The sequence below is a fragment of the Cyanistes caeruleus genome, chromosome 6 (assembly GCF_971803275.1).
Source record: "Cyanistes caeruleus chromosome 6, bCyaCae1.hap1.1, whole genome shotgun sequence".
Taxonomy (NCBI): domain Eukaryota; kingdom Metazoa; phylum Chordata; class Aves; order Passeriformes; family Paridae; genus Cyanistes; species Cyanistes caeruleus.
In genome coordinates, this window is record NC_141706.1 from 53,299,532 (window position 1) to 53,327,344 (window position 27,813).

The 27,813-nt window shown below is 41.0% G+C and overlaps 1 protein-coding gene and 1 long non-coding RNA gene across 45 annotated transcripts in view; one reads left to right on the forward strand and one right to left on the reverse strand.

The window, feature by feature from the left end:
• Window positions 1–27,813, reverse strand: part of ITPK1 (inositol-tetrakisphosphate 1-kinase) — a 154,391-nt gene that overhangs the window by 57,199 nt on the left and 69,379 nt on the right. For 35 of the 44 annotated variants that reach the window (XM_086893091.1, XM_086893085.1, XM_086893096.1 and 32 more), the window contains 2 exons: window positions 12,107–12,232; window positions 4,056–4,173 (listed from right to left, as the gene is read on the reverse strand). In XM_086893091.1, the coding sequence (XP_086749217.1) occupies window positions 4,056–4,173; window positions 12,107–12,232 (244 nt within the window). Of the gene's footprint in view, window positions 1–4,055; window positions 4,174–12,106; window positions 12,233–12,387; window positions 12,512–13,745; window positions 13,891–13,976; window positions 14,117–14,306; window positions 14,424–14,523; window positions 14,603–15,762; window positions 15,946–27,813 lie in introns of those variants that run through there. The other 9 variants (XM_086893118.1, XM_023927665.2, XM_086893117.1 and 6 more) reach the window with 8 other exon arrangements.
• Window positions 15,997–22,203, forward strand: LOC147652695 (uncharacterized). Its single transcript, XR_015288034.1, has 2 exons — window positions 15,997–16,429; window positions 18,366–22,203. It is a non-coding gene; the product is annotated as an uncharacterized LOC147652695 (long non-coding RNA).

Here is a 27,813-nt window from a genome sequence, read left to right on the forward strand (position 1 = left end):
ATTTTGATTACATGCCAGGATGAAAGTATCATCATATGAAAATATCATATCAAAGTTCAAGGGGTATATACTGTTTAGACAGTGGTGAGGAAATAGCTCCTATACTTCAAACACTACTACTAGGAAGAGAGAAATTAAGGACTTGCAGCTCTGCTCATGCAGGAGTTCTCTTTTATAGCAGAGCTCCACAAAGACTATTGCCTGTACAAATTTTAGGTTTGGAGCTAAATTTAAGAATAACAAAATTCTAAAACAATGGAAGAAAAAGCCAGGAGCAAGTGATTAAAGAAATGAAATTCAGGGTCTGCAAGTTCAAACGTTATCAGAGAAACCAGTAAGTCACTTGAGACAGAAGAGGAAGCTGAGCAGCAGATGGGAACACTAACTAAATAGCAGACTGAGTAGCATGTTTACTTCATTTTTCATTTAAGTTCCTTCAATGTGGACTATAACTTGTAAGATACATAGGGAATTTCAAACGCTTTTAATCTTTAAACAAAAATGTAATATGAAAAGCTTAGTACCAGTCATAGTGATCATCCATTACCATCTTAAGCATAATTTTAAGTGTCAGATTTTGAGTTTCAAACCTGCAGGTTCCCAACTTTTCAACACAGCATCAGAAAATTTAGTTATTTTCATTAGGTTAGAGCTTTAAAAAGGCTAACACAGTTCCAACCATACATTACCCTGTTAAAAATGAAATTTTTATTAAAAAATGCTCCTAATCTTTCACCAAATAGCACCAAAATTGATCAAGAGCACTTTTATATAAGAAACAGTTCTTCAGAGATAAGTAAACAAAGCAATACAACTGCTGAGAGAACAACTGTGACACCAAAAAAAAAATCTGTTCAGTGATTAGTTTCAACATAGACCTGCCGGCTATATAGGACACTAGCTGTGAATGCAGTCTTTATTTTTTCAAATCTTTATTAAAAAATATTCAGCAGCACAGGTTGCAGAATAACTAGTTCTTTTAGAGCTTGCACTCAAAATAACAGAGACCAGGAAAAAGAGGAAGCCACAGCACCAGCCAGACTACTGATTCCAAAATAGAATCCATTAAAATCAATGTTAAAATATCTCTTAAAGCTACTTTTTTTTTTTTTTTTCCCCTAGAAGAGAGTCCTACTTCCTTCCAAGGGAAATATGTAAAGCAACAATCCCTGCAAATCACAGCACTGCTAGTACCCAGGTTCAAGGTGAATCCTGAAGCAGGTTTCTCAGAGAGGTTATGCAGTCTCCATCTGCAGAGAAACGCAAAAACCCATCTGGACATGGACATGAGGAACCTGCTTTGGAGATTCTGCTTTGAGCGGGGAGTTGGGCTGTATATTCTCAAGAGGCCTTTTCCAACTTCAATGATTGGACAGGTCTGTGAACCTTCTGTTTTCACAGACTGAGTGGTTACTGCATCAGACAAAGCTCTGGTTGAACCCTGTACTGTTCCTCAGACTACTGGTACGACTCTGGCTCAGTTACTGGCTTTCCTCCACCTCAGTTTCTTTAGTGGCCACAGACTGGTAGCAGAGGCAAGGAGTGTCTGAGCCACGAAGGGTCTCAGTAACCCATTCTCAGAAGACTGGATCTAAGTAGTTATCACTCAGACATTTGACTGCTTAAAGAACAAGATGAGGGATTTTCAGAAAGCCTAACAATGTCCATGTGTCCAGTCTACACACTTCAAACAGGGATTCCCTTTTTCAGGAAGCATGGAGAATTCACTGTCAAAAGCACAGTGCCTTGGACATCTGAAAAATAATTAGAGTTAAAATCAAACTGTTTATAGACCATGGGGCTCTATTGCTGCTGAATGCAGGCACCTCAGCAGAGCATGTGGTCACCCTCTCTTTAACCTAACTGGTGCAAATCTTTACTTATACAGTTGTTGTAAGGTCTAGAGGGTTAAAATAAAGTGTAAATTGAGGATCATAAATAAAAATTATAATTCATTTATCCTTACTTTAAAACATAATTGAAATGGAGGCAATAATCACTGAAATCTAAAACTGATCTGTAAATAGAAACTGAATTTTCTTTTTAATGACTTTGAATAGCAGAAGGCTTCTCCTTACATATAAACTCAATCCTCCTGAGTTTATAATACGTCTTTGGAAGAGACAATCCCTTGCACTGAACTTAACTCATCACATTAATTTTGTATCCTGTGACAAAAAGGGCTGTCTAGTTACAGCTAAACACTAGGATACTATTTTCTTAGTAGTTACTTCCATAATGAAATTCCAGAACAATAAAGATGTGGCTCCTAAGCGTTCATGCTATTCATAGGTGTATTACTTCTTGTTTGGGTTTTCTAAGTGATCATGGCCCTAGGATATGAGATGGTAGCTGCAACAGAGAAAACAACTTAGCAGGTGAAAACAAGAAAGAGAAGAAAAACCCACAGCACTCTCTAGAGTGGCATAACTTTTCTCTTACTGTAGATCATCATATGCTGGAATACAGAGGCTGATCTACTTAGGCCAGAACAAGAAGTCAGACAATTATTCATCTCTCCTGAGATTTCCCCTGCTAAATACAAAGTTGGTTCAAGGTCTTGGTCATGATATTTCTGATTATGCAACAGAAATAAGATAAGAGGAGGAAAGTGCTGGGGAGAGGGGGATGGAGGGTCAGAGGAAATATGGTCACCAAACACTGCAGCAGCCAGTGACAACAGCTAACACCATTCCTTACTTCATTCCTCAACTTTATTAACAGCTTCTTTTTAAATTGTCAGTTTTACCTGAATACAATTTTTTTTTCTTTTTCTTCCTTAAGCACTTACTTCTTTTTCTCATCATTCTGACCAAAGGAGGCTGAAATATGCAGAAGACAAACTACTTTGCAAAAACCAATGGTCTCCCAAACATATTGTTCTCATAGGGATAACAATAGTACTGATAGCAATTTAAGAAAAGAAAGGAACAAAACCAAACTGTACTGAATCTCTCTGCTGTTAGAACAAAATCCTAACCACTCCCTCAGAGCACACGATTCCCTCAGCACCTTTCTCCCACTCACAAACAGCAGTAGCCACTCCAAAACAAAATCCTTCTAAACTAATTGAGGATTTTCTCCCTAAAAGATTACAAAAGACAAGGGGGAGTGCTGTGAATTATTAGCCTTATTTTTACATAAGGATGGTGCCACTGGGGCCAAGCAAGTTATACACAAATATGTCTGTAAATCCACAACTATAAAAATATAAATTGTTTAGCTTCTTACCTGCCCATCGAGACAGTGATAACACAATCTCAATGGTATTTCCAATAACATCCCATTAGAACATAGTTCAGAAATGTAATTTCTTCCCATTACAGTCATCTAGACTTAAATTCAAAAGCCAATAAATGTTTCAAGAACATGACAGTAGCAGAAGTAGAAAGGGAATGAAAGACTAACTTAACCCAACAGTTGAAATGGTTAAAATGAGAAGGTATAGAATTATTCAGGATGAAAAGGCATGACTCCTAACATGGAATACAACTCAAATGATACCAATTAAAGGCAATAGTTTATGTCAGGTGACAAGCCAGCACCAAATGTGCATTTATGTTCCCCCTAGCAATTAGCTTGTGCAATAGGCTTCCAGTACTTCTCAAAGACCTTAGCTCTATTTACACTTTAATTTCTTTTGGTCCTTTCCAAAACAAATTTTTTTTCTTCTCCCTCAGTTTCAGGCCTCGGGATTCTTACTACAAGCTGCTGAGTTTGTACAGTCATTTCAATTTACCAGCACACAACAAGAAGACAATGTTTTTCCATGAGATTTCTGAGAGTACTCACTGTGGTAAATATGCTCCCCATTAAATCCACATCGTATTTTTAATCAGATACAAACCTCCTTTGTGTATATGGAAAAAGAAGAGCATAGGATTCCAGAGGGCAATCCTGTGACACAGGAATGCTTCAGTGTTTGTGCTCCCACAGAGAGACAAAGCAAGAGGCCCAAAACCACTACTTCAAACTTTACATCCAGCCTCCAGAAGGAAGCTGCTTTCTTCTCTAGTCACAATAAAAGCCTCCAGGCAGCACAGATATTGGCCTACCTTGCATGTATGCCTCTATCTGTCGAATTAGCTCGTAAGACTTGGATCGATCCAGAAGCGTACGGATAGCTGGGAGAGGGTCTAGGATAATGGTTTCTGGATGAGCATCAATGTACTCCTGCAAAACAATACATAGGGAAAAAAAATGGCATTAGGTTGGCTGAAGAGTGTTGAAAAATGATGAGAAGAGAAAATAATGGGGAAGAGAATATATAATGTTACAAGTCCAGCTTCTCTTCAAGAGGAGCCAAATGGACTTTGGCAATGCAGAAAGTCCCCAGACAGTCAAAACACTGACACTTGAAGCAAACACTAACATGACATCTAACTGATTTAGATGGCAAATCGTCCTGTAGTCTCTATCAGAGCAAAACCTGTGCTGCAACCACATTAGCTTACAAGGGAGCCAGTGGCAAAGTGCCATAGTAAGAACTGTGAGCAGGGCTGAGAAAAGCCATTAGGAAAAGAATGATGGCACACAGCTATCCTGGGGTCAGCCTTGCATTCAATTACTGCATGTGAACATCACAACTGTCTGAACTAGGTTCAGAAATACATTTGCGTTCTTTTATGTTGCTTTTATTGCTGTGTTCTAGCTGGGCTGAAGACGGTGTTAAGGGCTGGGCGATAAGGGCTGAAATTTTTTTTGGCAGAGCTGAAGAGATTGCTGTTTCATTGTGTCTTCATTGCTTGCTACTTCTCTGTATTCATACTCTCCTTTTGTGACTACAAGAACAAAGTCAAGTTAATGACCTCATGGATTTTCATCTTGGGAACTCAATTCCCCATTCACTGAGGTCATGACTGCACTACTGCATCTTGGCCAAGAACACAGACACAGCTGCCAGGTATTGGCCTTGCAAACCCAACAAAACTTCCTTCTGTTTCTTAGAACAGAAGCTGAATTTCTTCATCATTGCCCCAGTTGGCTCTATAAAATCAGTGGGAAACATGCATCCATCTTACTCTACTCAAAATCAGATAAATATATCCAAAGTTAGCATCTCTCTTTGTTTCACCCAACTTCCCAAAGCCATCCTAATGTTTCCACTTTTTAAAATCCATTCATGCAAAAGCTCTTACAATTAGTAGATTTCTACGAAGTTCTACTTCATTTAAACTGATTTTGTCAAAGAAGAAAACATACTACAGAAGATACCTCAGAGTACGACGAGATGGCCTCAGGAGATGCACTTTGCTGGAGAGAAAAGAATGGCGTAACCTATTCCCAGAAAGTGATTTTGCTTCAGATACTAACTGGGGATGCAGACTTCTCCACCACAGCACTGGGAAATTGTTGCTTTCTGGTGACTACATAGTCTGAACTGATAGCTGCTAAAAGGAGACTATTCATTTGAAGTTACGAGAATCCAGCATTGGGGTTTAATGAACCTACTGCATCACCCACAAGAAAAAAGCAGCTTTCCTTCACAGAGCACGAGGCACCCCTCAGTGGCAATACTTGTATCTGACATATTTAGTAATCCCTGCAGAACACAAACAATGAATTCCCCAAAGATATGGTCAACCTTGCTGCCTCATGGGAAAAGTAAGGGACAGCCTTTCGCACAGCTGGTCATCAAGACTGTCAGCTGTTGTCTCACCCTTGCAGTACAGCCTGGATAAAAGGCCTCATCAGCTCAGTGGAGCAGAAGCTGGGTTCATTTCCAGTCACTAAACCCCAGAACATACAGTTTTCATGAGTCTCCTGTCCCTAGTACTTCCAGAGTCTTAAACAGAGCAATCAGCTTTCAAATACAGATGAAATTTTATTATTTTTTTTTTAGAGCTAGAGTATCTTATTACCTAATGCCTCTTAAACACCCACACATGTCTATGCATACCCATACATGTGTAGAACATACCCTGTGGAGCTAGCATGATCCAGGTGATTAGAGTGTTAGCTTGAACTTGCTGATAGTGAAACTTTACTACTTTAGTATCTCAGCACCTCCAGAGTAACAAGACAGCTCTTTTAGTCCCTCTGTTCCTCCATTTAAAAGACAGGGAGTTACCACGCTGTGTGTCTTCTCCAGCACACTGAGAGGACAAGCTCCTTAAGACAGCCCATATCCTGATGGGGCAGGAGGCAAGCACAGCACCCAGACTGAACATGTCACAGCTCTGAAACATGGCCTCAGCAAAGCTCTGACAGTGAGCCTCCTGCAGGGCTTCTGATGTGTGTACAAGCTCTTCCTTTTACACTGTGGTGACCACCTGTCCACCTCGACTGGTCTCTGGTTCCACCTTGACTTCAAGCTCCCTGGGCTTCCACCCTGGCCCAGCCCCTACCCTGCATGTAGTGGCCCTTCTCCTCACACATACATTCCTCCTGCCCATGGACTCCATTGCCTTTACTGCCCCCCAAGGAGGCAATGATTTTTCTGTCTTTTAGCATTTTGTGTGCCTTCCTGAATCTTTTAGATGCTCACCTCAGCATTGAGAACTGGCTTCCCCAGGATTTATGTATTCTACTTGTTAATTTGGCTCATGTTACTCTAAATATTTCCAGAGGGAGCCTGGCTTTTTTATGCTTTCTGTAAGGGAACCTCACAGAGATTTTTTTTTCTAATGGTAATATCCCTAAACTATATTTAAAGACCATCCAAGTACTAAGCTTGCCACAGCATAACAACGTTTAACAGGAATAAGGCACGATCTCAAGGTCATTCTACACCAGTCAACATGTCAAGAGAAATGAGCATCTAAGCTGACTTTCCAGTGACTGGTTTCTCATCTTGTTGCCTTAAGGAGCCTCCAAAAAGCTCTGTAAGGCAAACATTAAATAACTGATGAAGATGAAGGAGGTAGGAGCTGTTTTCCAAAAGCCATTTAGAGTCTGGAGACCTTTAACTAAACTACTTTAATATCAAGAACTGCACTGAGTACAGGGCAACAGCCCCTTCCAACACACAAAAAGGCTTCTGAGCTTTCAGCAAATCAGCTTTCTTTACAAAACAAGGAAATTTCTCAGCATTAAATCTATGTCAGATACTATTCTCCAACTATTCTCCATTTGCAGGCCTAGGAACTTGGACAGCCAGAAAGCACAGGAATGGCAAAACTCAGAGCAGTGAAGATCTGTGTCATCTAAGAAAAGACCTCAAACTTTAAGTGTCTCCTAGAGTTAATCTGGGGACAGGCCACACATCACTCCTTTTAATTGAATCCAGAAACAGTCCCTTTTCAAAGAGATTCTCAATGCAGAACAAGGTCAGTATATTTGTATGTGTCCTTTCTGTTTGAACACATCTAGAGATTAACTGCAGGAGCTGTGCAGGGGACATCAAAATGCACTCAAGTCCTCATAACTCTTCATCTCTTTGCACACACTGTTTGTTGCTTGGATTTCCATCACAAAGCGTTAACTCTGCATTCAAAAACAAAACTATACAATTCCACCAGGATCCCCAAAGGAAATCATCCAGCTTCCCGTTGGGCCTTTAGGCTGCCAGCACCTTCCCAGTCTCCCACACCTCTCACCAGTACATCACCAATACGTGTAAAAGAAAGTTCCAATAGCCATGCACAGAAAACTACTTTAAGTAACTTAAAATCTGAACCTTACACCAATTCTCTACAACAGGAAATTATAATAAGAAAAGTCAATTTTGTTAGTTTCAAAGGAACAATTATGGTAGCTGATGTGAAACCTTTCATAAACTTTGATTCTTAACTAGAAACTGCTGTACACTTAGACATCACGTACTACAAACACACCACGTTTTCAAAGCCACATACTTTGTCTAGAAGGCAGGAACTGGGGTAGTTTGGTTGTCTTTCTTACCAGAAAGGTAGAACTGCAGCACCAGTAAGAGACCTGTGAAGATCACTTAAGAGACTGGAAAACTCCTGATGTAACCTAAGTAACAGCACTCTTCCCACGGCACAGAGTGGCTTCACTACCAGAAATATAGATCTGCATACATGAAAGGTTTCTGCCTAATTATTTTGAAAGCAGATGAGCTACTATAGACATGAACTTGAAAATTAAGCAGTTGAAGAAGAGAAACACTGAAGCCAAGAAAATACAGCAGTATTCTCTTCGGTACAGCACAACCTTTCAGCTCTGAACTTTCAAGTCTTCTCTTGTCCTTCCAGCAAAACAACTCTGCTCTCTACTTCTCTACTGGACTTATTGAAGACTGATAGCCATCAGCACGCTCCAACCACCCAGGCAACAAAGTGGAAGATATTTAGGCTTTCCAACAACAGATTGAAAAGACTCTGTCCTTGGGCTTCAGTTCAGCTTGACCCAGACAACATCTATGTTTTCCTCTCTCTAATCTTTAACATAATAAAAGCAAACAAGAAGAAAAAAGGAATTTTAGCATATCCTCCTTTGTTTGTATTCCAGGCCTGGTGTTAAGTCATGCTTTGTACCAGCCCCATTACTGGCAGAAGGCCAGAAATTGAACTTGAAATCAGAAAGAGACCAAATATTTCATGTTCCCTATTAAATACCTCTGGATATAACACAGCAATTAAAAAAAATACTTTCCTTGAGAAGCCTGTTTATAGATGAGAATAGAACTGCTTGTCATTTTACCCAAAAAAAGTAGCTGATTTTTTAATATTTTAACAGAAAGTCGATACAGTATCTACTGCAAATAATAGGTCATTAGATGATAAGAGACTCACTGATTCATTGACTTGCTTTTATTACTAAGTAATAAAACTTACATAATGTTTTTTTTAATATTAAACAAAGTTCCATAAAAATATTCCAAAAGAAAACAAGTAAGCAAAAGAAGCAATAATGTCATTTGGATTTGTGTTTTCCCACATACAGAAACATGACAATGACTGCTTGTAAAACATATCAACATTTTCCAAGGGAGAAAGAGACATAAACACAACCATGTCTAATGTGTTTGCATCAGATTTAGACGTAAAAGCTCCTTTTTGTTGTCTTAGGCTGTGATGGTCTCTTTTCACAGATACCTCCTCCCAAAAGGAAAGGTGAAGGTGTACTGGGTCTTCAACAAACGCTCACCTCAAAATTGTTTGTCTCTAAATCTAAAAGAGATTTCTGCAGTGGTTAGAAGGAATGAGGGGTGTGGTAAGGGGAAGGGGGAACTGATCTCTGTTACATTTCTATTCTCTGTATATCTCAAAGAAACTTTCTGAGTACCCAGCTGTCCTGTGTAACCTTCAGAAGTCTTTTGGTCCTTCAACTTGTAAATCCTACCCACAGGAAGTTATCCAAACCCCTATCACTTGAATTAGAAATATTTAGTAAATTTTGCTGTTTATGAGGCCCTTCCAATAATTTAAGGCATCATTATTTTTCAAATGGATAAAACACAGCTATTTCCCTGTGAACTCAGGTGCAAATAGACCATTTCAATTTTGTATTAACCTGTCCCCCCCAACTAGAAAAGAATTACTAAGACATAATAGTTTCCTTTGGTTTTTTGCTTGCCTCTTCTCATCCGAGAAGTGCCCTAATTAATTTCCTGCCAAAATATCTCCCTCATTTTCCTTCCTCTCAGTCCCAAACCCTTCTAAGAAAGCTTCTCCGTCAAGATTAGAAGAGCCCATCCTGGACAACTCCAGAGTGGGAGAGTCAAGAGTTGAAGGGCGGCAGGGGAGGAAACATTTTAAATTTTTGTCAACTTGATAGCAAAAGACTAGGCATAGAATCTGTCTGAGCTGTCTTTTTAAGTAGGCTAATGCAAAGAGAACCTGTTCAGAAAAAGCTCTGAAAGAGAAATTAATAACCCTATTGATTTTCCATCACTGGAGCCATCATTTTGAATGCAATATGAAGCTGCAATGAATGAAGCTACTCAAGCCCCTGTACAGCTATGACAGGCAGCTGCTCAGACAGCATTCTAATGCAAGCATAACAAAGATTCCCCAATGTCTTACATGAGCCAAAACATACTCTGTTTTCAAAGCCATATACTTTGTCTGGAAGGCAGGAACTGGGGTAGTTGGTTTTGTTCCTTACCAAGAAGGCAGGAACTGTAGCAGCAGAAAGTGAAAGGCACCCTGGGGACTCTGCCTCTTTACCTGACTTACCTCCATGTACCTCTGGTCAAGAAGGAACCTCCGAGGACTATAACCAATTTTTACAGTTAACTAATTACCTCAGTACCATCAGTCCAGCCCTCTGCTACAGTGGGTAGGAAGGAAGACTGACCACCATCTCTACAAATAATCATCAACCCCAAAATAAGGATTTAAGTGTCCTAAAAAGCAAATCATTATATTTCTCCACTTTTCATCTCATGCGCTACACTAGGTGCTGCTTGGAGTCTTTGTTTCGGCTTTGAATGAGATCACCAGGCACTCATTACTGATTTTCAGTGCAGTGGAGAACAGTTTGAGTCCACCAATATTCTCCTGAGAAACTGTAGTCCATACCACATCCAACTAGCACAAAGACCTCAGAAAGTTCAGCCCTAAAGATTTTCTGGAGCTAAAAATGCCACTGTCGAGAGGCCACTTCTCAGCACCATTTTCATTCTCCTCTAACTTTTTTTTCCACGGCAACTGAAAACAGCCATAAAATGGCATGCCAAGAGGCTTCTTGTTCTATTAGCACTCTCTGTCAGACCCTACAAGGGCTCATCACAGACTCCAGAGAGCAGGGACACAGAGTCATGTAAATATGAAGCCAGTTTTCTCCTTAGCTCTTTGCATATTAGATAGCCAAGGCCTCTATAACATAGACCTGAAAAAAGTCATTCTTAAAAAGGTCATAAATGTAGTCTGGCAGATCATTCCTCCTCCTGTGCTCAAGGATCTCTTGCTCTCTGCTTCCTGGAAGACTGCTTTATGGAGCCAACAGTAAGAGTGCTGCCAGGTATCATCTTGCTGTCACATTTATATTCAATAGCAGGAAAAAAAGCATAATGAATTTTGCACTGTTTGGTCTGGTTAAGATCATCAGAACTTTTTCAGTCAACTTAATCAACAATAAGGGAACCACACTATTTCCACTTGTGTGTAGGTGCCAGAAATACCACAGTGCTTACATAACACCTCACTCATACAAACAGCTTTCTTGCAAGGGGTCATTTTCCATTTTCTAGGTTGCTCATTGATTTTAGTTTTAAAAACACGAAACAACAGCCCTATACTACACACTTTACGCAAAAGTATTCTTACAATTTCTTTTCCTTATGGAATATGCTTCTCTTAATTTCTAATGGTTTTCAGTATCTTAAAAATAATACAGGACAGATGGAGATAGGCAGCAATTTCAAGATAGTTTCTGCCCTGGATATGAAACTACATGAGAGTATACTCTAAAAACACATTTTGGCATGTAATTCAACACAGAAAGGCCTGTTCTGTGCACCATTGGTTCCTGGTTATATATTTTACTACTGTAGGAGCTTCCTGCATGCCAGTGATGTGGCAGAATTCATCTCCTGCAGAAGCAAAAGCTTAAGGCCTTATTTTCTTGGAGAGGATATAATTCAGATGACTGCACACAGGGGCCCTACCCTCTATCTCATCCTCTGTCTTCCAAAATAAAAAAGTTTGGAAGGCACTGGGAGAGAATCTTTTAAGACACTTTTTCTTTGATAAAACAGTTCCCTGTTTGTTCTACACCTTGCATATTTCTGACCTTCAATGTAAACTTGAGGGGAAAAAAATAATAATATAACACGATTTTCAGCACTAGAAGACAGAATCACTCACAGTAATCTTGATGTTGCAGAAATTAGCATTCCAGGAACTGAGGAGACTAGACACAACTGGGCCAAACTGATTCAGTGGCTTCACTCATGGAGAGATGTATGTATAGTGATCTGCAAAAACCTGTTCCTCTTTGTGAGCAGCACTAATACTCTTGAAATAACATAAGAACATTCGGCAGGAAACCAGTTCTAACTAACATCACTGATACAAAACAAAACCTTCCCAAGGTGCAAGTCCACTTTAACCTGACAATTTTGCTGGGCTATCAGTAGCAAGTCACCAGTGTGACAGACAGCCCTTTTCATCAAACCCCTACAAACTGCACAGTAATCAGACTGAATTTCCTGCACCAAAATCATCCTCCTGCTTGAAATGCCAAAGGTACCACTTACCTGGAACCTGTGAACCAACTCCAGCGACTGGCTGTCATTCTGGTCTGCTTCAAGGATTACATCCGTCAGTTTATGAATGATCACGTCCAAAGGCCCCTGATCTTCAATGGGTTTGGTGAGGTCAAGCTGAAGAAAACAGAGAGAAACATTTTATTAATATTTGGGGGATCCAAGCTCTTGTCCCTGCCACCATCCAAGGTGTTGCTGCCTCACAGATGACATTTACTTTATACAGTGCCTTTGTTCTGGTATGTTATCTAAATCCCTGAGAACTGACGTACCATTGAATGTTAGAAAACTTTACTTAGACACTTATTTCTCAGCAGTGCGGCTCTAATTCCATGAAAAACAGTGAAGTCACCAGCAAGTACCCTCCATCCAAACATCTTCCTGTGGCTCTCCACCCTAAACAAACACATGGCTCTTCAGCTCAATTTCCCAGTATGTTCACATGGTTTCCTGGTACATTCACATACATGCAAAAGGAATGAGCTAACAAGGACTAACATCACTAATAAAAGGAAGGTTTGCTGTGCCCTTTGCCCATTGGGATTGCACAAAACAGCACCCAGGACTGGAATAAAGGTAGCACAAAAGCAAGTGACTCAGGATCTGTGGAAATTCATCTGCTACTAAGACAGCTATTCAGCTGGTAAGGAGGGGTTCAGCTCCCAGACAACTCCCAATAGCAGACTTTGGCATTTAGCTAGGTAGGAGACAGATTTGGGGTGGAGTGTACAGAAAGTCTGGTAAAGACAACACAGGAAGGCATGAAAACAGTGGCAATGCGTTAGACAATTTGGTTCCAGTACCGAAACAGAGTTCAAGAGCAGAGGATTGAGGAATTCTCTCTTGATGAAATATCAATGCAAAGAAGCCTACTGGACCTGTATGAGATGCATGCAAGGATCCTAAGAGAGCTGGCCAGTGTTATTGTGAGGGCTTGGATTTATCAGGATATAATTCAAAACTACGGAGATTCCAACTAAATCAGGCAAAAATAAATCTACTACACAGGCAGTCTGGTTACAGCAAAGTCTCACAGAGGTGGCAGGATTTATCAAGATTTTCAACACCTGACTGGGCAAAGCCCTAAGCAACTTAGTATAAATTTAATGCCAAATCTTCTTTGATGAAGATGATGTATTGCAGACCCTTAAGATGCTCACAGAACATAACGATCCCATTAAGCTATTTACCAAATTTAACATGAGTTCAATGTAAGTACCAGAACTGGTTCATATTCTAGCCAAGTCACCGGGCTGCTCAAGGCACAGAAGCTGTGAGATTCGATTCAACTAGTTGTGAGACCTACTGCATCACCGGCGACTTAACCTTGTAAATGTCAAACCAGGAACTTCTTTGAGAGGAAAGATGGATGTGTACTCACTAAAGTTAGCATCTGATTTTACCTGCATGATACTTTCTATTACTGCTTTCTTTTTAATTCAACTCTGGTAAAGACGGGTGTGAGAGGCACAGGAGGGAGACAAGTACTGGGCAGAACAGGCTGCTGCTGATGCCATTTTCTGTCTCATTAGCTTGAGTTTTGTCCTACTAAAATTTTCCACCCTACAGAAATGGCCCTGCTTTGAATTAAGGAGTGAATGCCTTAAAGAAGATAAAGACAGAAACAAACCTGTAAAACTAAAACAGCAGAAATCTATCAGCCTTATATTAATCTGCTAGTTGCTAATGTAACCGACCCACAGAGCTGAATGACCCTTCTTGCATAGGCACTCTCATCTGGACTAGGCTTCCTTGAGCAGCATAACTGAAGGTACCTATGGCACAAAAGCAAATTGAAAGACTGCCAATTCCTCCCTCAGAGACCACCGTTGCTTGCCCATTACTATATGCTCCTACTAACAGTTATGGGTTGGGGCCCTTTGAAGTCTTTATGCAGATTCAAATACAACTGGAAAACACAGTGTGTGTCTCTCTTCCAAGGAGACAAGCAGAAGAGACCGCTAGCAGTAGTCTGTGGGTGTCCACAGTGGGCAGCACTCCCTACAAGCAAAGAGACCAACAGGACAGACTTGGTGTGGATGCTCAGGGATGGGTAAGCTGTGGCCAGGTGAGGCAGTCCACAGAAGGTCTGCCTGTCCTGACATATTTTCACTCTCACAAGTAGTGCAGCATGAAGGCTAGGGGACAGCCTAAGTATCTGCAAAAAAAGGCAAAATGAACTGCAGCTTGCCTAAAGGACACAGAAAGCAATAATTAACTTCTTCAACCAAGCTTCAGCAAAAGTAGTTAAAAGAAATCTCAGATGACCATGCTGCTACTTCTGATTTTTTCCATCTGCCTATCACATCTGGAAGGAAACAGCAAAACAAAGGGTCCATTTAACTAGGTCAGAAAGTTCATGGTTGCCAAGGTACAAAATTCTGAATTAATCCATTTTCAGGACTTACAGTTTGAAAAGCAGTAAGAAGCAAGTAAGTACTTGAGATTGGTTACCCCTCTACATTCTTCCTGAACTTTCAGCTCAATCTGCACAGAAACATTCAGAAAACAAGAAAACAGTCCTCTCTTTCAGCCTTGACACTGACAAGAATAGAAGTAAGCCTTCAAGGCAAATCCAGGCATTTCCAGCACAGTGTTTTCCACAAGCATTAGACATCTGGGCAAGATAACTTCACAACAGTAGTGCCAGCTAAACGCAACAGGCATATTTTGAGAACGAAACCAAATGCACGTACTTTGCACACTGGAAAGCATTAAAAAGACTCCCCCCTAACACTGTTTTGCTTCCCTTTTACCAGTAAAGCAATGTGAGAAACGACAGCATGATAAAGCAGCTACTCTGGAAGGAAGTTCAGTGACCACTTCAATTGCCTCAACAAGGACAGCAGGTACATTTCAGCCACAAAAACCTTCAAAAGCTGATCCAGTATTTTGTGGATTGGAGGATCAAACCATTTACAAGAATAAGTTCTCTGTGTTTAGAGTCATGCTGCAGAAAGCAAATATTCCTGGGCTGCATGGAATTTGGAAGAGGTCCACCTTCCTTTTATGCACTAAGAAAAAAAAGTAAAAGCAGAAGGAAAAAAAAGACTTGAGAAGGTAAAAAGAAGCCTTTTCAAGTGGAGCATCAGACCCAAAAAGAAGTCAGTGAAAGTAAAGTGCAAAATTTCTGATGGCCCTCTGCTGTGACAAACACTGATTCATTGTTTGTCATCAGCTGGAATCTGTGCCCTCCTACTTCCCTTCCCTTTCAGCATCTCTCTCTCTGAATGATCTCTGCATTTGACATGATCACCCAAAGGTTTGTTATTGCAAAGAGCTAACACCATAGCAACAGAAATGAGAGAAAAGATTTATCAGCACCAGCTTGAAAAAACAAATGCATCTATGGTGCCTTTTCTGCTATGAGATAAACTATAGCCTGCAGCATACTCTGCTTGCCCTTCTTCATGTTAAAAAACCAAACCCAACCAGGTATTGGCTTCATGGCATTGTCACTTATCACCCAGCAAAACTCAGGTGAATGACATGGAAGAGAGTATCAACACTGTACACAGTAAATATGCAAGGCATATACGTGTGACACAGACTGGTGCACTGTCTCTGAGTAAAAAAAAGGATGGACAGCCAGGCCCAGAGAGTGCTAGTGGTGAACAGAGTTAAATCCAGTGGGCAACTGGTCACACCTGGTGTTTACCAGTGCTCAGTATTGGTGCCAGTGCTGTTCTATGTCATTGTCAATGATCTGGACAAGGGCATCAAGTGAACCCTCAGTTTGAAATTCAAACCAAGCTAGGCAGGAATGTTGATCTGCTGGAGGGCAGGAAGGCAATCTGGACAGGCTGGATCCAAGGGCCAAGACCAACTCTATGAGGTCAACAAAGCCAAGGGCCAGGTCCTGCACTTGGGTCACTCACAACAGCCCCACACAGCACTACAGGCTGGGGGCAGAGTGGCTGGAAAGCTGCCTGGTGGAAAAGGACCTGGGGGTGCCATTTGACAGCAGCTGAACATGAGCCAGGCTGTGCCCAGGTGTGGCTAGGAAGGCCAATGGCATCCTGGCCTGTGCCAGCAGTAGTGTGGCCAGCAGGAGCAGGGCAGGGATTGTCCCCCTGTACCCAGCACTGGTGAGGCCACACCTCAAATCCTGTGTTCACTTCTGGGCCCTTCATGACAAGAAAGACACCGAGGGGCTGGAGTGTGTCCAGAGAAGGGCAACAGAGCTGGGGAAGGGTCTGGAGCACAGCTCTGATGAGGAGTGGCTGAGGGAACTGGGGCTGTTTAGCCTGGAGGAAAGAGGCTGAGGAGGGACCAGATTGCTCTCTACACCCCCTGAAAAGAAGCTGTAGCCAGGTGAGTCTTGGTCTGTTCTCCCAAGTAACAAGTGATAAGACATGGGGAAATGTTCTAAAATTGCACCAGGGGAGATTTATATTGGATCTTAAGAAAAATTTCTTCACTGGAAGAAGTCAATCAATAGAACAGGTTGCCCCAGGAAGTGGTGGAGTCACCATCCTTGGAGGTATCTAAAAGACATGTAAATGTGGCACTTGGGAATGTGGTTTGTTGGTTGACTTGGCAGTGCAGGGTTAACAGCCAGACTTGATTTTAAGGGTCTTTTCCAATCAAAATGATTATAGAGTTCTGTATGCTTTTCCTGGTCCTTCAAGTCCATATATGGAAGAAACCAACCAGTAGATAAATGCTCTTATCATAGCTGGCTGCAGCCAGCCTGCCCACCTTTTAATAGAAGGATGGGCTGAAAGTTACAAAACACTCCAAGCTTAGAAATGACAGTCTCTCCCACAGGCTTCCCAGAGAATCCACTGGAAAGCAAGCTACAGGCACGCAGAGCTCCATCTCTGCCCTCCTCTCCCCTTCCCCCTTCCTCTGTCCTCCAGAAACACACAGCCAGCACATTATCCAAATCATTATAGAGAAGGGCAAAAAATGTTTATTTCCATTAAGCATAATTTGTTTAAAGTTTTGGGGTTGTTTTTCTCCAGAACCCTGGCAATCCATCTGTATTGCAGGGACAGGGCGAGTGCCTGGCAGAGTGCCATGGCTCTCCACTGCTCCCAACTGCAATCCCACACAAATGCATTTCTGGAAGCCGTGTATAAAAATAAAACTATGTCCAAGTGGAGAAAATCTGGATTTGTTCACTCAGGGGGAAAAAAAATAACCAAGCCAAACAACTACAAATGTTGGATTTAGGAAAAAGAAATATAATTTATAATAATGATTAAAAATAGTTGTGTATTTTTTGCTTTATTCAGTGTTTCCAGTCCATGGTATAATCAGCTGTATTTCAGAATCTGCATGATTAGGATTTGTGATTTTGATTTATTTTTTAAAGCTCTTCTTCCAAAATAGTTTTTGGATTAGCATTCACATGAAATGAAGTTTTAATACCAACCTGTTCTTTTATCTGAACCAAAGAGAGTAATGTCCACTGCTATATCCCTGAGGAATGTAGAGTCTACATTTCTATTTAGCCTCACTTTTCTCTTATTATATTTTCATTAAAAGTAAAGACCCATACAGCTATTCTGCAAATATTTTGCTCCCATTCTCCAACCCACTAACAAACTCCAGGATGCTGCTCTAAGTTATTGCTGTTTTCATTCGATGTGATGCTAAGAAAGCAGCGTTCTAGGATGTGCATCCTAGAACTGGAGTGTATCTCCCTTCACAGCAGCCTGTCGTGCTGCAGGTAGAAAATGTCTGTTAAACTTTCAGAAGTTTACCAGAAAAGGTAAATTAAGGTAGAAAGAAAATCAGAAATCTAAGCTTTCTCAGTAGGCAGATTGCACCAAATCATCAGACATTAACTCAAGTGCTAGAAAACTTCATAAAATGCTGCAAAAGTGAAAGATTCCATTCAACTTTCTGGTAGGAACCTGTCAATGGTGTGCTACACATTTCACAAATCACAGTCCAAATGTCCCTTTGTGATAATCTAGCCACTCTCCTCCCTGTGAACTGGACATACATCTTCAGCCTGACCCGACTTCTTTGCTCCTTGATTCCTGAGACTGTATATGGAATTTTCTAGATGAATCTATTGTATTCTGCTATTCTCTGCTAAGGCTGTATTGGTCCCAAGACATGTGGGCTTTATTTCAATCTTAATTCAGCTTCTTAAACTTCACTGCATGAAAACCTTTGGGATTTTAGCCCTTATCTTCCATTCCTGGGGCTATTTTCTATCCTGTATTTTCATCACATACATTTATATCAAAAGGCTTGTAAAATAAAGCTTTTCAAATTCTTCTTCCACCCCCAGTGTTTACCTGTGCTGTGCATCAATGCTGAGCAAATCACAATGAAAAAGTCACAAGCTCCAGATGAGAAAGCCAAGTCTTCACAAAGCTGAACTCTGACAGCTGATCTATTGATGGACACTGCTCTCTCCCAAAAAGCTTGAAGAAAGCATCTAAAAATATCTTAAGCGCTTTGGAGATGGAAGGGAAACAGCAAAAATCAATACTGTCAAGTTCATTGTTTCACTCTACTGTAAAATGTAAACAAAAATACACATGATATTCTAATTACAGGAGAGAATGTGCTTGCTCTTGAAAGAAAGTGAAAAAATTCCTGAAGGAAATCAGGAAAACAGTTGTGCATGTCCATCCATACATATAAGAACTACTTGTGCACAGAAACAGAACAGAATGGCACAGAAGCCTGACTGCTCTTGGGACAAACCAAGGGAAATCCATATGAAAAGTAAGACCAACACATGCTTCTTTCATGAATTAAATCCTTCAGGAGCAGTCCACTCCTGTCCTGTCCCTCCAGAGACTATACACTCAAAAAAGAAGCTGTCAAGTCTGTGCTGCAGAAAACTGACACAAATGACCCCCAGCCAAAGCCCATGGAAGATAACAAAGTATATATCAAAAAACACTTCCTCAGGAGGAAAGACATTATGCTACCTGGCATATTTCAGTAGTATACAGGCTCCTTGTAGCTCCTAAAACACCTATATATTGTAACTAAATAAATATTTGTGTATTTAGGAGATTTTCTCCTCATCTCTCTCTCTCAGAAAAAAAAAGTTATCTGGGCTTTCATCACACCCAGATAGTGCAGAAGTATTCGGCACTTGCTGCTGCTGCTAATGGGGCCAAAGGATACCAAAGGAGAACATGAACTCCTCCCTAGGAAACAAACACCAGCTCTGTCCCATTGCAAAGGGCAAACAGGGACCTGACCATCAAAGACTGTCAAGAAAGAGCAAAACATTCACCAGGAGGTGCTGGTCTGTCTCTCTCCACGCCACCCTTGCCCAGCACTGCGTTAACCTGCACATCCTGTTGCAGCAGCAGCAAACTGAGAAAGGAAATCCGCTGCGGTGAGGAGACCTCCCCCCTCACACTGATGAGAGGAGAGGGCATCGCTAGCAGCCACCACCTCACATGAGAACTCTCCCAAGCAGGAAGGAAACACCTTGAAAATACCCTACCTTCTTCCTGGTCTTTTTGAAATCACGGAAGCTGAAGGCTGACCAAAGAGCTTACCCTTCTACCACTGCAGGACACTAGAGTTACCTGCTGTTGTTCTGCCCAGATTAGTTTAACAGAACCACCAAAGGAGAAGGAAAGCAAGACCCACACTATGATACGTCATGCAGACTCTCGGGCAAATATCAGCGACATCCCAGGCATCAAGACATGCCTAAAGATGAGGAGCAGCACAAAAGCCTATGAAGCTGGGTTCCCATTTTCCCAGATACTGAAATTTGAACACTAGGGAAAATTCGGGGTTTAACAGATGGTTTCTTAGTGTTTTCTTGCATTCTTATGTTTAATTTGCATTCTGCCTGAGAGTATGTGTGACCATTTTGCACATTTTCAGGAGCTGCATGCAGCTGCCACTCTGGAAGCTTGGTATGACGTCTGAAACATCTGGGAAGTTCTCACTTCTAGCTGTATTCTAGATAAAATGAAGGAAAAGAAAGCTCATAGGGTTTTTTTACACTACATATGCTAACAGACACCATTTATGGATCACTTCTCCAACTACTACACAAACTGACTAGTCCCTGTACATTCAAGGCTTGTCCCCAAGTAACGCAATCCCCCAGGACCTTGGTGAGCATCACCTTCCCACAGCCTCCTCTGCCCCCTCCCACAAAAGCAAAGAGTGAGGCAGCACTGCTCTTGCCTGTGCAGTAACACTGGGATAAGATAATGCACCCCAGTTACTCAAACCTCTCCCACTCTTCCCCTCACTTCCCTCCTTACTCTGGTATACCTGGTATACATATTTCCACAGAGCATCATCCTTCTCTTAGTGCTAAGTTTTTCCGCTTTCGCTTCTTTAAAAGCAAGACAAGAAATCCCATGTTTGGGCTATGGCTAAACCTCTTCACAGAAACCATTTTCAGACTTTCTATCTTACCCAGGACCGGAACATTGTTACTAGAACTTTGTTTTAGACTTACAGCCCAACACACACAAAAAAATAAATTCTAGCAATTAAAGTTTAACAGCTTGGTTTATCTCCTCTACAATACTTTGGCAGTTGCAAAAAGTTCTTTTCAGAACTTGCCAAGATGTGGGAACAGCTATTTCTGAGCATGATATTAAACTGAGAGCTTGTGTCCCATTAGGAGTGGATTGCACCGAGCAGGTTTTTGTAGGCAAGTGGTTAAGCAGCTCAGTCTTACTCGGGGATGGTTTGAAAGGCAATTGCTGATTTTCAGCAATGCAGGAGAAATAATCAATGTTACCCAAATCCAGAAAAGCCTCTTGCCAAGGGTGTCCCCTGAGGTCACCAAGGCTCCTGTGGATTAAGAAGAGCAACAGAACAAATCCACAGATTAGCAGAGGAGAAAAGTTGAACAGAAAATGTGTGACACGGGAGGATTAGTGCCCCAAAGAATGAAAGCAAGTTATAGAAAACAAGAACACAGGAGAATGAACATTCAGCATAACCTGCCTTGCTTCACTTCCTGGAACTGTCAAAAAGGCAATGTTCAGTACACCAGATTAAAAGGCTACAGAGGAAATCTCAGTGGTGGAAGGTATGGGAAAATTACTAAGTGGTTCCTAGTAGCACAAAATCTCTGATCCACTTCTGTAATGGTCAAATCAGACCCAGAAATCCTTCTTCTTTTTACTTTACATGGCAGAATTTTAATGGTTTTTTGAGTGAGCTGGGTGAGCTGTTGCCCAGTTATTGAACTGACAGCTCAATCAACCCTGTAGACAGCAGAGGAGTGGAATGGAGACACTATCCATGGAGAAAAAATCCAGCTAATCCAGAATACACTACAAGTGCAGCACTACAGCCAGTATAGCCCAGGTAAGCAGAGGGAGGGGCATGAGAGTGGTGAACTTCACTTCTCTAACGTTTTCAACCCTTAATTATATCACAATATATGGAATTAAAACATCAAGACCTTACAGTACTACAAATACTTTTGTTTTTTTAATAACTACTGGAATACAGAGAATGTTAAGATGAAGGAAGCATATTCTGAAAGTTTCTCTTGAAGACACACAAACATGGACTGCCTAACTTCCTTCTTTTTGGTCATGGGATTAGATAAGCAAAAAAGCTGATACACAAGAAGTATCCCCAGAAAGCCTGGCTACTACCCTTTTTCCTAAGGGCTGACAAAGCTCAGCTCTGGATTTACACCACACAGCTCAGGCTCAGCTTTTGGATAATTCTTCAGCAGCACCTGTCAAACATCAAGAGCAGTCAGAGCTCCAGTATGTGAAGCTGTACTTCCCATGAAATTGCCAATGTCTCTGCTGTGTCTCTGCTGTAATTCTCCCTTCAACAAAGCTTTCCATCTGGCACAGCCAGGCTGCCAGAACCCTCTTCATTTCTGTTAGTTACTAGCCCCCAGAGAGCTGTATTTCTAGGTGCATTTCCCTTTCTCAAGAGACTCTGGATGATGCCAAGTTGTAAGCAAATGTAGGTAGCACCCAAAGTACATTTAAACCAGTCTGCTCATCACTTTGCTGAATTTGTGTGCTCTTTATTGTGTACTAGGAAATTTAAATGCATGTGGAGGGAGCACTAGCTGTCCAAGTAGAAAGTTTTTATGCTCTTTATTCACCCCCTGCCTAAACTAATTAGGATCCCTTCTGAAAAACAAACCAAAATTGAAACATACTTGTCTTAAAAAAATAAAAAAAATCTTCCTTCATCCAAACACATTTTTATGGTGCTGCTCATGACCACTGGATAGCTAGTAATGCTTGTGCAACTGCAAAGGACAGAGGAGGAGGAGAAGTACACTGGAATAAGGCAGGGAAGAAACACAAAAGTTTAGAAGACTTAGCCTAAAGGGAAAATAAAAATGAGTAAGGTTGCTCTTAAACATAGAGAAGGCCATGCTTAGGCTGACCTACATCATATCCCTACGCTTCATGAGTAGAAATCAGAAGAGAGATCATGAAGAGATTTAAGAGACTGTGTCATTCCCTTCCATTCTGTTCCAGCAAGTATTGTTTATGGAAGAGTGAAGTTGCCTTTCAATTACAAAGCATTACTTCAGCTTGAAACCACTGCTCCCAGTGAGACAAAATGATGAAACCATTACTTCCAAGGGTGAATTTACAGACATTTGAAATGGTCTGAAATGAACACAACTGCATAGGTGAAACAGCTCATCATTTCTCAAAAGGAGGAAGAAGGGCATATGTGGAGATTATACTCATCCCTCACTGGTGCTGCACTGCTAGAAGGTATTGGAGAAAGGAGGAGAAAGTGAAGTCAGGAGAAGGTGGCTGGGACACAGGCAAGGCTCTAACTGGAGCCTCTGTGGGTCTGACTCATTGCATCAGCAAATACCCTGTCACAGAGGTAGTCATCAATAATGGCCAGCTGCTTTGCAACAACTGCAAAACAGTTTTGCTGTTTACTTTCTACCATGTCTGATGAACTCTTCATAAGTGGTCTGCTGCTCAGCCACACCTCAGACATTTTTTCCCACTCAGGTTAATAGTCTTCATCCAATGCAGCACCTGCCCAACACACATGGAGACCAATAGCCCAGAGAGAACATTTTAAGTAAAATTCCTTTTAAACAAGAATGATAAAAGGTCTTGCTTTTGCTGTGCTGAGATCATCTGACAATCCCTCTGAGGTTATCACTCAGCTATTCTGAAGCAGGAAAACTAACATAAAATTTAATAATACAAAGAATGCTACATCAAGCTGCATTAGATAAAATTAGAGGATAAAATAGTATACAATTCAAGCAGATTTATGACTTCAGGATGGCAAATGTATAAAGAAAGTAATTAGTAAAGACTGCTGAGTTGTGAAAAGCTCCAAGATTTGATAATAAAGGATGCTTAGCATTTTTTACCAGCATGCCAAAGAGTGACATGTTTTTTGGGAATACTCAAAAAAGAAGAAAAATTGGGGTCTCTGTGTAGCAAGCATAGGGTTAATATTAAAGATAATATAGAAATGGCCACAAATTTTACACAAATGTTTGGCTTCAGCTTTCAACAAGAATAAAGAGGCTGGTCATGAGGGCAAGATAAGTTGGTGAACAGAGATGGATACAGATACATCAACAGGTACCAGCAGCCAAAGCCAGAACTCATGGAGTGAGAGTCACAGGAGCCAATAACTACATTAATTTCAGACCTCTTCCTGCAGTCAGAGAGGAATGAATAAACACTTTGACTTCAAATTCATTTAGTCCATCTTACTTTCATGTTCTAGAATAAGAGCAATCACACCTGAAATATGTCTGATCAGAAGGAGCCTAGTGGAGTGGCACAGATGTCAGGTGAAGCTTCAGAGTTTAATATGCTGAAGGGAAAGGAATCTGTTTCTCCCATACTGGGTACAAAAAAAAAAAAAGCAAGCACCCCTCCCCATCTCTAGAAAAACAAAATTAAATTAAAATTCAATTAAACAAAACATTACGTAGGAGATAAGAGGACGGTGATACAAGGGGTCTGAATAACTGGATTCTTTATACAGCGCTTCCAAATGATTAGGGGAAAAGAAAACAAAAAAAGAGGCAACTATATCAGGGAAAGAGAAGAGGGGAAAATGACAACTACTTACTGTTCATCTGATTTAGCAGTACAGCAGAATTTCAGTACATTTGAAGATGGTGAAAAATCATCAGATCTTCAGGTGTAAATAAAAAAATGTAGTAAAAAGTGACATGAATCTCAAAAAGATGGACCAGACCAGACCAGACCCACCTAACTGGCTGTATAACCACTGATTCTCTAGACAGAGAAAATGCAGCAAAGCATTTTCTTTTTTTTTTTTTCTTTCTTCCTTTCTTTTTCGTTTTCTTTCTCAATAAAGCATATAGGCAGGTGGAACTGGAGAAGGACAATGACTCATAGAAGTACGGCAAGGTGAATGAAGGGTTAAATAAAAGAGAAGCTGACAATGGTTTGCATGCTGAAAGCAGCAGTGGCAAACCAGAGAGGCTGTGCTAGTGGCATTCCTCAGGCACTGGTTTTCTGACCATTTTATTTAATATCTTCATTAGCAGTCTTAGCACAGTAAGTAGATTACTGATAGACCTTAATATCTACATAGTGTAACTGGTTCTGCCACTTAGCAGTATCATGCAGAAGGGAGAATCAGAAATAGAACAACACTGAGTAAATACAAATGAAAATTATGATGACATGACAAAAATAAACTGAGTATCACCATGACCAGGGTATTTTACTTGAGGTTTTTAAGAGTTAAACTACTGAAAAAGGTGCTATTGAGAGCCCCATTGAACAGTTTTACCCAGTTAGGGCATCCATGACTAGAAATAGAAAATCAAAATGAAAAGAAGGCTTAAGAATTCAACTAAACTTTTTAAGTTACAAGCTTAAGAACATAGAAAATCCCTTCCACACATTCCGTGGCCATGGATCCTTATAAACTATGAATAGGAGCATTTGGTCTAATGCAGATTCTTAAGAAGCCACTTTTTGGCAGGAAATAGCTTACCTTAATCATAAATACTGTTGCTACACTGGAATACTGACTGATTTGATGTTGTAAATGGGAATTCTGAGGTGTACAGCACAAATTGAAATCTCCTACCCAGGAACACATTTGTTCCTGGAGCTCCCTAAATATTCTCAGAGGAACAAAAGAACAAGGAGGTACGGAGATCAAACAGAAAAATCTCAGGTTTCAGATTATTCAAACTTGCATTCCACTTCATGAACAGAGCACTAAGTGAGCAGTACAGAGGCAAGATTAAAAAAGGACTATCAGAAACATCACTCAGGAAGAAGCAGGCAAAGCAGCACTTTGTTGTCCTGCAAATCAAGGTCATGGCACACTCCCTAGTTCTGGTGTCTTCCCTCATGCACTTGACTGACAAGCCATCCTCACCAGAGGGAGAAGGAAGCTGTAGCTCTGCCCTTGGCAAGTCAGCCAGGCCATGCTGGTCTTCTCCAAGGATCCTACAGACACCTTGTCTCACTGAGACGGCTGGGCTGATTTACAGGAATATCAGTGCTACAAAAGTAGGTCAAAACTTCATTTTAATTAGTTAATAATAGTTTCAAATATTGTCTCACAAGCCTGCCATTTGACTGTTGGGGCTTTAAAATTACATAACCCACCCCTCACTACTCATTTGCTTTCCCTTTTTGCTGTTTGAACAGGAAAATGACTTCCTATTCAGGGAAGACAGTGAATGCTGGGGTAATTAAATGAGCTAGGAAAAGAACAGCTAAAATTGCATTTCTTACTCCTCACTCAACTCTGTTTACATGAATCTCAAGCCTTTCTGTCACAGCAACAGGTAAAACATCCAAGAAAACAGAGTCTATAAATTGTTGTTATGCCTTCTATAGAAGGCATCTTCACTATTCATACTCATTTTAACAGGCAAAGATGGGAAGGCAGTAAAATAGGTGTAACACAAGGACACAGCCAGAGTGTGAAAAGCCTGTCTGTGTAGCTTACAACCAGAGGACAGAGAGTGCCAGACATACCTAGAAGGTCTCATGCTATAACCTAGTTTTCAAACTGTTTGCATGCACTCTTTCCCTGAGCTCTGATTTCAAGGCACTTGTCATGATTCTCACTCAGCTGACTGTCAAGACACCCTTTGCTGCTTCTCATGCATCAGCAGAGATGATGCTTCATTTGCTCCCTCTTTCCTTCTCCAATCCTTTGCAGAGAGGTAGCTCCAAACTCTTTCCAAATTTCACCACAGCAACACTTCTCCACCACTTTTAGCTGGGCAAGATCCATTCTGTCAACTGCCAGGGAGGGCTGGTCCCAGCTCCCGTCTGCCCCCAGGCCCCAGCAGACATTACCAGCAGCCTCAGTTTTGACACTTTGGTATTCCTCTCCTCAGCTCTGTTTTTCATTGTAATCACTGTAATCAAAATTCTAGTTTCTGCTTTTCTGCCTCTGGCTCTTACCTCAACCTCTGCTTTTGCTCCTGTCCCAGCTAGCTCTTTGAGCTCTCCGCTTACACCAGTCTCTGTGAACATGAACACCAAACTACTGGGCCTGCTATTTAGAAGTCACTATCAATTCTCTCAAACTCTCTCCTTCTTGCAATCCAGACCTTCCAGATTCCTTGCATTTCTCACCATATCACCCCTTCTTTTGGATCAGAGGGAAGTCCTCCCCTATTCATCTTCAAAATTCTTGAGCTTATTCTCTCCCACCACTCATCCACACATAAAGCTAACTTCCACTGCCCACCTCAAAAATCCAGCCAATCCCTTAGCATTTTCTTTCATCCTGCTGCTTCCACTTCAGAAAAGCTTGCCATAAACATATACACAGCTCTGTCACTGCTAGACTTCACATCCCTTTTTCCAATTCCTGAGAGACATAAACCTGCTTCTAAAACAGCCAAATGCTCAGAAATCTTCTGCCTTTTCTCCAGAAGCCTATTTGACTCCATCTACCAGCCTGACCACACCTAGATTTAGAGAAGCAGGAGTGTGGGTGTGACACTACACCTAAACAAAAAGCTCAAAGGCTACACAGCTTTGAGTAAGGACACTTTGAACTTCTAAGGGCAGAATAACATGCACAGAGACCAGCTGAGCACAGGGGCATCTCAGCTGAACTTAGAGCCTTGAGCACTGAGAAAGCTGTTCACAAAAAAAAGGTAAGTATAATACACACATTTATAAATGGTGAACATTTTTATATATTTTCTTTTACATATATATTCCTACCTTTCAAAAGCCCTTGTTGGAGAAGATATACATACACATGTTCTTTTTCCTCTTTGCTTTTAACTAGTTAACTTTCACTTAGGACATGGCAGAAAAGAAACCATCACATTGCCACTCTGAGCCTCTTCAGAAACTAAGAACTTACACTGAACTTCTGCACATTTCCCTGTAGTCATTTGTCACCACTGGAGTATTTAAAAGCCTACATTTCAGGGTGAAAAGGGGGCTTGAAACCACTGAACTGCATTTCAGTGCCATCACTTGATAATTAGAAGTACTCTCTGACATTTGTCCTTAAAACTATAACATGAACACAAACTCTTTTCCTTGGTTCCACTTGGAACCAAAGCACCTCACCATAACCAGTCAGCTTCAAGTTCTCTGAGCAGGAAAAACCAAAATCATGTATCATTGCTGGCACAGCTTTTATACCCAGAAGTTTTCACATCCAATTGGCAAAAAGGGCGTGTTTGCTGACAAAACCACTTCCACAAGCTTCCTGAGCATTTGGTCTTTGCTGTTAGCCTAAGAAAAATATCTTTAAAGCTGTTGGGCACAAGCACACTTGAAACT